Genomic DNA, 12,732 nt, shown 5'->3' with positions numbered 1-12,732 from the left:
GCAGCTGGAATAGATTAAGTACCTATGGAGTTGATTAAAAACATTTAAGTTGTTTACTTCTCAGGAGAATGGCCAGAGGACTTCATGCAGACAATAAGAGAGAAGCCAAAGGCATGCTGTTGTTTTGAATTTTGTTCAATTAGTCTGATTGCTCATGAATTGAAGGTTGTGCTGAGAATTGTAACAAAGAGAGTGGGTGGGAAGGCGCAGGACTATGTTGGAGATAACCAGTTTGAATTCCAGCTAGGAAGAGGGATGAGAGAAGCATTTGGCATTTCAAGATTAGTGACTGAACACAGTTTAGAATTTTGAGAGGAACTATCCTTAACGTGGAACACCAGTAAAAATTGGGAAATACGAGTACTGGTCCGAACTGTTTTTTTCTCCTGGATATGTTGTTTTGAAGATTTTCAAAAGCATTTGATCAGATTGATTGGATTAAGCTCTTGACAGTGCTGTATGGCATTGGAGCTAACTGGGGAAATAGGTGACTCATAAGAAATCTGTACATGGGATAAACAGCAACAGTAAGAGTAGTCAATAGAAAATCAGAACCATGTGTAATTGGAAGAGGAGTTCAACAAGTGTGTTGTTTATCACCAGTCTTCTTCAATGTCCATGCAGAAGGATTGATCAAAGAAGCGTTGAAAGACACGGAACCTGGTGTTAAGATTGGGGAGTAAATGATAACATCAATTAGATTCACAGATGACAAAGCATTTGTAGCAAGCACTCATTGGATAAACTAATAACAACAGGCATGAACTTTGGAATGAAAGTGAATATTGGCAAAACCAAAGTGGTGCAAATCTCAAAATCATCAAGAAATATTCATATATTCATTGAAGGAAAAGAACTAGGGCAGGTGCAAGAATTCCAATATTTAGTAAGGATAATATCTGCAGATAGAAGATGTAACAAAGCAACAAGAACAAGGATAGCAATGGGAAAGACTATATTTAGTAAGAAGAGGTGGTTACTAATGGGAAAGATAAATAACAAATTCAAAAAGGGACATATAAAGAGTTTGATTTGGACTGTTGTTTTGCATGAAAATGAAATGTGGACTTTATAGAAAGAGGAGACCAAATTGCTAAGTAGCTTTGAAATGTAGGGTTGGAGGAGAATGGAAAGGGTCAGCTGGGCAGAAAAAGTAACAAATGATGAAGTGCTGGGGAGAGAGAACGAACAAAGAGATTTACTGAGATAAAAACAAAAAAACTGCGGATGCTGGAAATCCAAAACAAAAACTGAATCACCTGGAAAAACTCAGCAGGTCTGGCAGCATCGGCGGAGAAGAAAAGAATTGACGTTTTGAGTCCTCATGACCCTTCGAAGTTCTGTCGAAGGGTCATGAGGACTCGAAACGTCAACTCTTTTCTTCTCCGCCGATGCTGCCAGACCTGCTGAGTTTTTCCAGGTGATTCTGTTTTTGTAAGAGATTTACTGAACGTAATTACGAAAAGGCAGAGGGGTCTGGGCAGGGCAGATTTTGAGAGGACTTGTAAGATTCAAAGCAGAAGTGGAAAAAAGAGAACATCAATGTTGGATGGCTTGAAAACTTAAGGAAATTATTGGCAAATTGAAAGAATGGATTAGGGTATAGAGACATGAAAAGTCTGCCATGAGTCAAGGAGCTGTCTTTAGGCAGAGAACACGGTGAGAAGGCATTGTCCAAATATCTGCAGAGGCCAAGAGTCGGGAGCTTGACGCCTGCGCAGTGGCGACGCTTCACAGGGCGGAGCGCATGCGCATTACCGACCGAGTGGCAGGGAGTCCGGGTGCCATTTTGAAGCTGCTGTTTGTGAGCGGGGAGGCTGCAATGGCGGACGAGAGCGGGGACGGAGTTTCCGTTAGCGAGGGTGACCTACGCAGGATCACCGAACTCAGGGTGGTGGATTTGAAAGCAGAGTTGAAAAAGAGAAATCTAGATACCAACGGAAACAAAAGCGTTCTGACGGAGCGTCTCCGGCAGGTGAGATGGGGGTGGTACAGGAGGGGGTAAGGGGAGGTGAGATGGGGGCGGGAGGGTGCAGGGGGAGGGACCAGATGGGGTGGAGGAGGTGGAGAGGGGTGGAAAGAGTATGGGGGCGGGGAGGTTCGGAGGCCAGAACGGGTAGGGGGTGGAAGGAGTGGGGGGGGGGGGGGGGCGGAGAGGTTCGGGGGGCAGAGGAACCAGCGGGTATGGGAGGGACGGGGGTAGGAGGGGAGAGGGTAATGGTTTGGGGGACAGAGGGGGTAAGGGGGTGGAGAGGGGTGGGTAAGGGTCGGAGAAGGGGGAGGGGGTGGGGGAGTGGGAAAGGGAGGGGAGTGGGAAAGGGGGGGAGTGGGGAAGGGGGTGGAGAGGGGGGCGGAGAGGGGGGAAGGGGGTGGAGAGGGGGTTGGGGAAGGGGCCGGAAAGGGGTGGGGAAGGGGGCAGGGAGTGGGGGCGGAGAAGGGAGGGTGGTTGGGCAGGGGGCTGAGGAGGGAGGGGAAGGTGGTTGGAGAGGGGGGAAGAGGGTGGAGAGGTTTGGAGATAGGGCGATGAGAGGTTGTGGGATGGAGACGGTGGGGGCTGAGGGGGGATTAGGGCTGACAGGGGAGGGGGAAGTCGGTGGTGGGGAGGGAGTGGGAGCGTAGATGGGGCTGGGTGTGGTGGAGGGAGAGGGGGGTGGGGAAGGTGTGGGGGCGGAGCAGGGAGAATGGATGGGGGAGGGTTTGTGGGGGGTGGGTGAGCTTGTTGGGGAACCTAAAACAAGCTGGCAGTTTCAGGATAAAGGGATGATTATTTAGGACTGAGATGAGAAATTTCTTCACTGTAAGGGAAAATGATGACTGCACGCAGTTCAGCACCATTCATGCTTCCTCAGATACTGAAGCAGTCCATGTCCAAACGCAGCAAGACCTGGACAATATCCAGGCTTGGGCTGACAAGTGGCAAGTAACATTCGCGCCACACAAGTGCCAAGCAATGACCATCTGCAACAAGAGAGAATCTAACCATTGCCCCATGACATTTAATGGCATTACCATCACTGAATCCCCCACTACCAATATCCTCTGTGCTGTAACACTCCATGACAGCAGACACATGGGAACACCACTGCTTGCAAGTTCTCCTCCAAGCTGCTCTCTATCCTAACTTGAAAATATACCGCCGTTCTTCTGCTGTCACTGGGTCAAAATCCTGGAATTCTGTCTCGAACAGCAATTTGGGGGTACCAACACTGCATGGACTGCAGGGGTTCAAGAAGGCTTTCTCAAGGGCAGGTAGGAATGGGCAATAAATGCTGGCCAAGCCACCGAGGCTCACATCTCATAAATGAATAAAATAATGGTTGCAATCCTCCAGTCCTCTTGCAGCACAGCAGTATAGAAGGAGGATGGAAAGATCGTGAACAGAGCCTCTGCCATTTCCACTCTTACAACCCTTGGTAATCTAGGATGGATTCCATCTGGCCTTGTGGTGACCTTTCTACTTTAAGGAATGCCAACCTTTGAAATACCTCCTTTTTACCTATTTTTATCCTATTTAGGGTATGTTCTAAATCTACTTCCTGCTTTACTGCTACATTAGCAGCATTCTCTTCTTTTGTGAAGACTCATTTAGTACTTTAGCCATGCTGTTTGCTCCAAAGATGTCCTTTTGGTTCCTCATCAGTCCGACCCTTCCTTTGACTGCCCTTTTATTTTTATGTTTATAAAAGACTTTTGGGTTCTTTTTATGTTACCCGCTGGTATTTTCTCATCAACTTTCTTTTCCCCTATTTTCTTCATTGGATCTGATATTTGTACCTATGGCCCTGCTGAAATCTATCTCCTGGAATCATTATTAGGTGCACCTGACCTCTTAGTTTCTGGAATATGATGTATACATTTTTTGTTTTTGCCTCTTACTAATGATTTGATTGCTGTCTTCAGGTAATACAAGAGGAAGGAGGAAATCCTGATGAAATTTCAGTTGGCTCAGAGACCCCCAGCAGTAGAACATCAAAGAAAATGGGCAAAGGTAGGAGAAAAATACACTTGCAAGATACAGATAATTTTTACTAAGGTATTTTTTATGTTAGCTTGTTGAACTGAAGCGTGGGAAGTTTTTAAGGATCCTGTTAGTTTCAGTAGACAGTTCCTCTTCCTACATTGGCGATCCTTGGCACCCTTGCAATTGGGAGAAGAGGATACTTTGAATCAGTATGGGTTACATTTATGCCCAACTGGCAGCAGTCAGCAGTTCACAGAATCTTTACAGTGCCGTTCAGCCCATCAAGCGTGAACTGGCTCTCTGAAAGAACATTCTACCTAGTCCCACTCCCTTGCCTTATCACCGTAACTTTGCACATTCTTTTCAGATAGCAATCTAATTCCCTTTTGAATACCTTGATTGAAACTGCCTCCACCACCCTTTCAGGGAATTCGCTTCAGACTCCAACCTCATCACTTTTTCTCCTTTTGCCAATTAATTTGAATTTGTGCCCTCTTGTTCTTGATGCTCCCTTAAGGGGGAGCAGTTTCTCACTATTTAGCCTGTCCATGCCCCTCAGGATCTTGAATACCTCTATTAAGTCACCTCTCAGCCTTTTCTCCAAGAAAAATAGTCCCAACCTCTTCAAATTGTCTTAGCTACAGTTCTTTAACCTGGGAATCAATCTCCTCTGTACTCTCTCCAATGCCTTCACAGCCTTAAGTCTGGTGCCCAGAACTGGATGCAGTGCTCCCAATGAGGCCTAACTAGTGTCTTATACAAGTTCAACATGATCTCTTTACTCTTGTACTCAATGCCTTATTAATAAAGCAGAAGATACCATATACTTAATTAACTGCTCTCAACATGCCCTGCCATCAACAATGACTTGTGTACATATACACCGAGATCCCTCTGATCTTGCACTTCCTTTAGAGTTCCTCTTTATTTTACACTGTCTCTCCATATTCTTCCTGCCAAAATGAATCGCGTTGCACCTATCTGAATTGAATTTCATCTGCCACTTGTCTACCAATCTACCAACATGTCTACACCCTTTTGAAGTTTAAAACTATCCTCATCACAGTTGACAATGTTTCCAATCTTTGCATCGCCTGCAAATTTTAAAATCATGCCCTGAGCACCACAGCCCAGGTCACTAATGTATATTAGGAAGAGCAAGGGTCCCAATCTGACCCCTGGGGAACTCCACTACAGAACTTCCTCCTATCTGAAAAATATCTATTAATCATTACTGTTTCCTGTCACTCGCCCAGTTTCTTATCCAAGTGCCTATTCTTCCTTTTCTTTCATGAGGTAGAAATTTGCTCACAAGTCTGTTTTGTGGCATTGTATCAAATGCCTTTTGAAAATCCATATACACCACATCAACAGTGTCTCCTCCAACAACCTTCTCTGCTACCTTCTCAAGAAACTCCAGCAAATTAGTTAAGAATGATTTTCCCTTAATGGCTTTCCTTAATTACCTGCATTTGTCTAAGTGACTTGATTTTGTCCCGAACTAGTTAGTAGCTTTAGTGCACTCCATTATCCAGCTCACAATAAGACATGATTACTCCTGGAAAATAAAAATGCAATTACCTTGTTTTTTATGTGTTTGTTCTTCAGGATGCAGAGCTGAGGGTTGTGAGACCGAAGACTATGCAGATGATGATTTTGGTGGAAAGCAGGCAAGTGAAACATAAGATCTTGAGGGGCTTGACAGAGTAATGCAGAGAGGATGTTTTCGCTTCTGAGCATATCTAGAACTAGGGGTAGTTTCAAAATAAGGGGTCTACCATTTAAGATGGAGATGAGGAGGAACTTTTTCTCAGAGGGTATTAGTCTTCGGAATTCTCTACCACAGAGAGCAGTGGAGGTTGGGACATTTGAATATATCCAAGGCTGAGTTAGACAAATTTTTGATCTACAAGGGAGTTGAAGGTTATGGTGGGCAGACTGGAAAATGGAGCTAAGGCTACAATCAGATCAATCATGATCTTATTGTGTGGCGGGGCAGACTCGAGGGACCAAATGGCCTCCTGCTCCTGTTTCTTATGCTCTTATTTCACAGCACTGGTATTTCAAATAACTGTTTCATAGCAATAGTTATTCACACCTAACTGACTACTTGCACTCCATGTTTCGTTTCCACAGTTATATTTTTGAAGACGTTCCTTCAAATATTTTAGTTAAAATTTCTCCTGCCTTTGCCATGATGCACTCCATTGTCCCTTCCTCTACTTGAGCATAAAAGGTCAACTTTGAAGGTTGGTCACAAGAGTTGTGTACAGCTTTATGAATAGAATGTACAATTGTTCCAAATTATCTATCTCAGTGGCTTTTAAAAAAGATCTATCTTATTCTGGATCTGTGTGCAGTTTCACAACTGAAGATTAGCGGCAGTGTATGACACCTTGTAGTACATTTCCAAAACAAGCATTCAAACTTTGGTGATGTTTTATTATGCTTGTTTTATTTCTTGAAGGCTCGATGGGTGAGTGTACCTACACCTCGTGAATGCATATTTTAAAAAATGTTCTGTTACAATGACATGGCAGATCCATCAAAGGTGGCGGCATAGTGGTACATAGTTGGGAGGGAGTGGCCGTGGAAGACTTCAACATTGACTGGGGATTTCATGATGTCTCAAGGCATCAGGTCAAACATTGGCATGAAAACCTCCTGCTGATTATGACCTCCTCCTTACCTCAGCTGGTGAATCACTGCTCCTCCATATTGAGTACTCTCAGGATAAAAAAGGGACAATGTACTCTGGTGAGGGACTTCAGTTCCTGTCAGTCAGAATGGCTCGAGAGCTTCACCAGTGCTCAAACTGGCTGAGCCCTGAAGGACTTATCTGCCGGACAGGGTCAGCAGCAGGTGTCAGTTGAATCAAGAAGAGGGAGAAACCTACTGGACCTTGCCTTCACCAATCTACCAACTGCTGATGCATCTGTCCATGGCAGTATTGATGGGCATGCCCACCTCACAGTCCTTGTGGAGATGAAGGCTCGCCTTCACATTGAGGACACCCTCCATTATGCTGTGTGGTGTTACCACCATACTGATGGGATATATTTAGAACAGATCTAGCAGCTCAACTAGGCATCCATGAGGCACTGTGGGTCATTAGTGGCAGCTGAATAATATTCAACCACAATCTGTAACCTCATGCCCCGGTATGTCCCATGCTCTACCATTACCAGTAAGCGTGGCACCTGATCCAGGTTTAGGACTATCCGAGTGGGAAATCTTAGTGGTAATCCTGAAAGACACCCCAGTTCAATGAGAAATGAAAGAAAGCATGCCAGGAGCAGCACCATTCACACCTAAAAATGAGATGCCAACTTGGTAAAGCTACAACACATGCATGCTCAACAACAGAAGTGATATGCTATAGACAGAGCTAAGTGATTCCACAGCCAGTGGATCAGATCAAAGCTCTGCAGTCCTGCCGTATCCAGTTGTGAATGTTGATGACAGTTAAACAACCAACAGGAGGAGCAGACTCCACAAATATCTCCATCCTCGATGGAGGAGCCCAGCTGAAGTACTTGCAACTCTCTTCAACCAGAAGTGCCAAGTGGATGATCCTTCTCTGCCTCCTCCTGTTCCCATGTGCCTGCTGCCCTTGTCCTTCTAGATGGTTATCAGCAGGATGTTGCCCATGTTTGACCAGATGAGACTTCATGGGGTCCTGAGTCTATGTTGAGGACTCCCAGGTCGACACCCACCTGACTGTATGCCACTGTGCCGCCACCTCTGCTAGGTCTGTCCTGTTGGTGGGACAGGACATACCCAGGGAATGGTGATGGCAGTGTCTGGAACATTATCTGCAAGATATGATTACGTGAGGATGACTGTCAGGCTGTTGCTTGACTAGTCTGTGAGACAGCTCTCCCAATTTTGGTACTAGCCCCCAGATGTTAATAAGGAGGACTTTGCAAGGCCGACAGGGTGGAGATTGCTGATGTCATTTCTGGTGCCTACGTCGATGCTGGGTGGTCTGTCCGTTTTCATTCCGTTTTTTGTGACTGTAGCAGTTTGATACAACTGAGTTGCTCACGGCATTTATGAGTCAACCACATTGCTGTGAGTCTGGAGTCACGTGTAGGCCAGACCAGGTAAGAACAGCAGATTTCCTTCTCTAAAGGACATTTGTGAACCTTATGGATTTTTACAGCAATCAACAGTGGTTTCATGGTCCTCATTAGATTTTTATTGAATTCAAATTCCACCATATATCGTGGTGGGATTCAAATCCGGGTGCGTTCCCCTGGGTATCTGGATTACTAGTCCAGTGACAATACCACTGTGCCATCGCCACCCCCTGAAGTTCAACCACCATCTTTATTTAGATGGTGAGCTCACCCTGACCTGGCCAAATTGGGCAAGATCACAAGTGAGTAATTATTAAACACACCGTGCAGACTTCTGATCTCCTTTTGATCCTGATGGGAGTCCTTAAGACCAAGGAAAATCCTGTCCCAATTTCAATCAGAGGTTTCTAGTCTCTGACTGTAGCAGTTCTGAGTACAACAGAGGAAAAACTCCCAAGCTGCTTAATATTAAAAGGCATTATGTAATTGGAACTACTTGCCACAATGGGCTGTAACTTCAGAGCTGTAGGGCAGCATACCTGGGGGACATCCCCCGCCCTACCAAGGTTCCCAGGTAAGGATTGCATGGCAAATGCCCAGGAAGTTTAAACTTAGTTTGGGCATATGCCCTGAACTGGGAACCATCCAGTAATTCAATTTGAATTGCAACCTTTGGATGTTTCCAACTGCCATAGAGCAACAGTTACCCAGACAAACTTAGAATTAAAACCACTTCTAACATCTGGATAACTGTTCTACTGACCCAACCCCACTCCCTAAATTCCACCCACTTACCATCTCCCTGCTTTGTCAAAGACCTTTAATCTTGGCTTTGACCTTTAAACTTACCTGGTTTTGGCTGCTGGGCGTGGCTTCTTTACCTGCAACCAAGCTCCCCTCGGCGGTAGGCCCTGGGAATGAGCAGCAGTAATGGATCTCTGAGTCGGAAGGTCAAGCGACATAGGATGACCTGGATTTCCAGGTAAGTAAATTTCCAGTAGATTCAATTGCCAAAGTTACGGCCCAGTAACGCAGTTAACAAGTATTCATCTTGCCTGCATGGTTTAAAGTTAGGTAAGCTGAGCACTTCTGGACTATAGCAGTACCTGTTATGGTAAAGCTGCTTTTAGGCAGACTGCAAAGGCAGAATACTGACACTTTAAAACATATTAAAATGAACTTTTCATGTACGTTGTGTTTAATAATCACTCACTTGTGATCTTGCCCAATTTGGCCAGGTCAGGATGAGCTCACCATCTAAACAAAGATGGGGGTTGAACTTCAGGGGGTGGCGATGGCACAGTGGTATTGTCACTGGACTAGCTCCCGTCAAGCTCTGATTTATTGTGAGCAGTGCCACATGTTAATTAGAGATTGCTTGCACTGCTACACGAGAGAAGAGGGAAGGCACATGACTGATGAAATACTCAGCACGTGTTTTGTAAGTGAACTGTCCAGAGACAATGAGGTTATTGATTCTGCACTGTTTAACAAGCCTTGACTAAAGTAAGTTTAAGAGTTCCTGTTTTACCTTATGGAGCCTGTATGGGTAGTATTGAGAGAAAGTAACTCAGCACATGGCTGGTTTATTATGCTGGCTTTCATATTAAAAAACCACCACAAAAAGTTCGACATTTTATACTTTTTATGGTTTTTATATTTTTGTCCAAAATGTTTTAAAACCATAGGCTCAATTAAATTCATATTAAAAAACCACCACAAAAAGTTCGACATTTTATACTTTTTATGGTTTTTGTATTTTTGTCCAAAATGTTTTAAAACCATAGAAAGGCTCCCTGTTTACATGTGTCCATCATATAGAAAGTAGGATTGCAGTTCAGGGGCTAACAAACAGCAAATCTTGTCATTAATCAGAAAACTCCCAGAACATACCTTTTTCGATTCCTTCACCCCATCCACCCCAACTCGGGCTATCTGTACCTTGCTCGCCCTGCTTTCTACCCTTAATTAGCACATTCCTTTAGATAATATCACCACCTTCAACACCTCTTTGTCCTTTTGTCTGTGACATCTTTTGGTTATCTCCACCTAACACTGGCCCTCTATCCAGCTCTTGTCTCCCCCGCCCCAACCAGCTTATATTTCACCCCTTTTTCATTTTTCCTTAGTTCTGTTGAAGAGTCATGCGGACTCGAAACGTTAACTGTGCTCCTCTCCACAGATGCTGCCAGATCTGCCGAGTTTTTCCAGGTATTTTTGTTTTTGTTTTGGATTTCTAGCATCTGCAGTTTTTTGCTTTTACCTCTGATGGGTAAAGTTAGCCTAGATAAAGTTCAAGGTTTATGTTGTTTTGAGGTTGTTAAATAAAACAAATTAAGCTACCTCAGGCTCAAAATAAAGCTGTATTTCTCTCTGGCAAATGTTTTCCAGAGGTAAATAACAGTATTTTCATTTATAGGTGGTTTATATTATACATGCTATGTTTACTGGTCAATTTTCATGGGTTGGCATTCAACAGGGTGTTCAATTATTGGAAGAATTGGGATTTTTTCTCTCTGGTGTACTCAGAACTGATAGTGTCACAGACCAGAAACCACCTTCAATGAGTGGCAGAAATTTTAAAATATACCTCTGGTTGAAGTTAGGGACATGATTTTCCTGTGGGTTTCAGGATCCTGCCGTCAAGCTCAAAGGGAGATTAGAAGCCTGCACGTTGTTTAACAATTGCTCACTTGTGATTTTCCCCAATTTGGTCAGGTCAGGGTGACCTCACCGTCTATATAAGGATGCTGTGGCCCCCCCAGCGTGGAGTAGCTGCAGGATGCTCTTGTAGGTAGTTGAGGAAGAGTACGCCCCAAAATGCAAGTATCCTCTCTCTAACTTTTCCACTTTTAAAATAAAAATTGGCGTTTGCTGCTTGGCCTCCATTGCTGCCCCCCACCCCCGCCCATCTCGGAAAATGGCCCGGGGATGCGATTGAGGTTGGGGAACTGATACAGGGCCATTGGTGTGAAATTCTGCACCCACCTGCTTCTGTTTCTGCCCTGTAGTGGGAGTTAAAATCTGATCCTAATATACAGTCTGCTGCAGGTAATTCAGTCTTTTTTTATATTAAATTATTGAATTATGCAGTAATTTTAATGAAGTAACATAAGAATTTAATGCTAAAGTAATTTGGATTCCTAGATAACTTGGGTTGTGATTTTTGAATTGAGAAACAAAGCTTCTCTCTTGGACTCTCTTCCTCCCTCCCTTTGTGCTCGCTTTTGATTTTATCTGCTGTACATGTTTACAGATTTTCACTGTATGCCTCCTAGTTATGATTGAAACTCTATCCCACTTGCGCACTTTTGCTTTTGACTTCTACAATTGGGTGCTGTCCATTCGACTCCTGTGTACTGTTGTCCTGTATGTGCACCCTGTCTCACCTTTTGCGAATGTGAACTCTGTATTGCAGTCATTGCTATCTTGCTTCCTCACTATTTTGTTTCAGTTTTCCCTTTCCATCTACACTTAAGGTATTGAATGTAGAAACAAAAAGTAAGATCATTGGGATCAGTAAGCCAATAAATCCTACAAGAAATGTCAAAGATGTAGATCCTTTACTGTGTGCTTTACAGTCAGTTTAACAGTTTTAAAGCGTGGTCACTGCTGTTTGTATGCAAATGTGTTAGCCACTTTGTGCACAGTTAAACAGCACAGCTAACTTTTTGAGTTTGTTGTGTATTCTCTTTGCTGAGCAGCAGAGTGGTGAATCATCGGTTAGTCTATTTTTTGAGGACTTAAATGTTGGGTGTGACAACCTGTTCTTCAAAGAATGCCATAGGAACTTTTATAACCACCTCATGGGCCATATGTTTAATATCTCAAAGTACGAGATGTATCCAACCTCTTCACTTTAACTCCTTGGCAAAGATCAATCTAGGAATTAAGCATATCTTATTTAGAGGAACGCTACAGATGCCTGAATTTGGCTCATTGAACTGGCTGACATCATCTGGCCCCGGTGGTGTTAACATTTACACTACCAGCTACCTATCGGATAATTATAGGCTTTTGAGTGAATTACCTCAACATTTTTAGAAAAAGTGACACCATGAAATTGTGAACTAACATTTCTTTATTAACTCACTTAGGAAATTACAAATGGTAACATCCTAATGTTAAATAATACACAAGGTACTGAGATATTAACCAACAGAATTAATATAAGGTTACAAAAGCAGTTCAAACTTTTTACTGTAACTCAGCATCAACAGCTGTACCTGTTAAGAGTTGATATTTTGCCGTGTCCATGATTAATATGAAGCCAACAAGGTTTGTTACGATAACATTATAACTGACAAGCTAACAACCTTGAACAATGAGTCAGTTGGGTGTATCAAGAGCCTAGATTGTTACTTTTGTGATAAGTTTACAACATTTAGCAAAGATTTCAGGAGCTTGTATAACCTGGTTCTTTGAGTTAGTCGTGTCTCTGTCTACCAAGTTTGTGTTTATTAATATGTTGGTATGATAAATCTGTCATTATGATCTTATTCCTCTTTTCTTGATAGCCCTTGTTATCAAGAGCTTGTCTCTTAAGCGTATGTAGTTTATTAGTTTAACTGTTGTCTCTGACTAATGGAGCTCTTAATACTTCTCTCATCCCCTGTGGTTAACTGATCTCTGTCACTATTTTACTCCTTTACTTGACCGAGGTTCTAATTTTGATTTTTCCTGGCTGAC

At 43.4% G+C, this 12,732-nt stretch overlaps 1 protein-coding gene across 4 annotated transcripts in view; it reads left to right on the top strand.

The window, feature by feature from the left end:
* The first annotated feature begins 1,750 nt into the window (after positions 1 to 1,750).
* The window catches only part of LOC121286832 (scaffold attachment factor B1-like), an 84,192-nt gene continuing 73,210 nt past the window's right edge, over positions 1,751 to 12,732 (top strand). For 2 of the 4 annotated variants that reach the window (XM_041203909.1, XM_041203906.1), the window contains exons 1-3: positions 1,757 to 1,975; positions 3,901 to 3,988; positions 5,570 to 5,631. In XM_041203909.1, coding sequence (XP_041059843.1) covers positions 1,823 to 1,975; positions 3,901 to 3,988; positions 5,570 to 5,631 — 303 coding nt within the window. In that variant the 5' untranslated portion in view covers positions 1,757 to 1,822. Of the gene's footprint in view, positions 1,976 to 3,900; positions 3,989 to 5,569; positions 5,632 to 12,732 lie in introns of all 4 variants that reach the window. The other 2 variants (XM_041203905.1, XM_041203907.1) reach the window with 2 other exon arrangements.

Source organism: Carcharodon carcharias, chromosome 14 (assembly GCF_017639515.1).
Source record: "Carcharodon carcharias isolate sCarCar2 chromosome 14, sCarCar2.pri, whole genome shotgun sequence".
Classification (NCBI taxonomy): domain Eukaryota; kingdom Metazoa; phylum Chordata; class Chondrichthyes; order Lamniformes; family Lamnidae; genus Carcharodon; species Carcharodon carcharias.
Note: the sequence above shows the minus strand (reverse complement) of the source record. Positions and strands in the feature narration are given on the sequence as shown.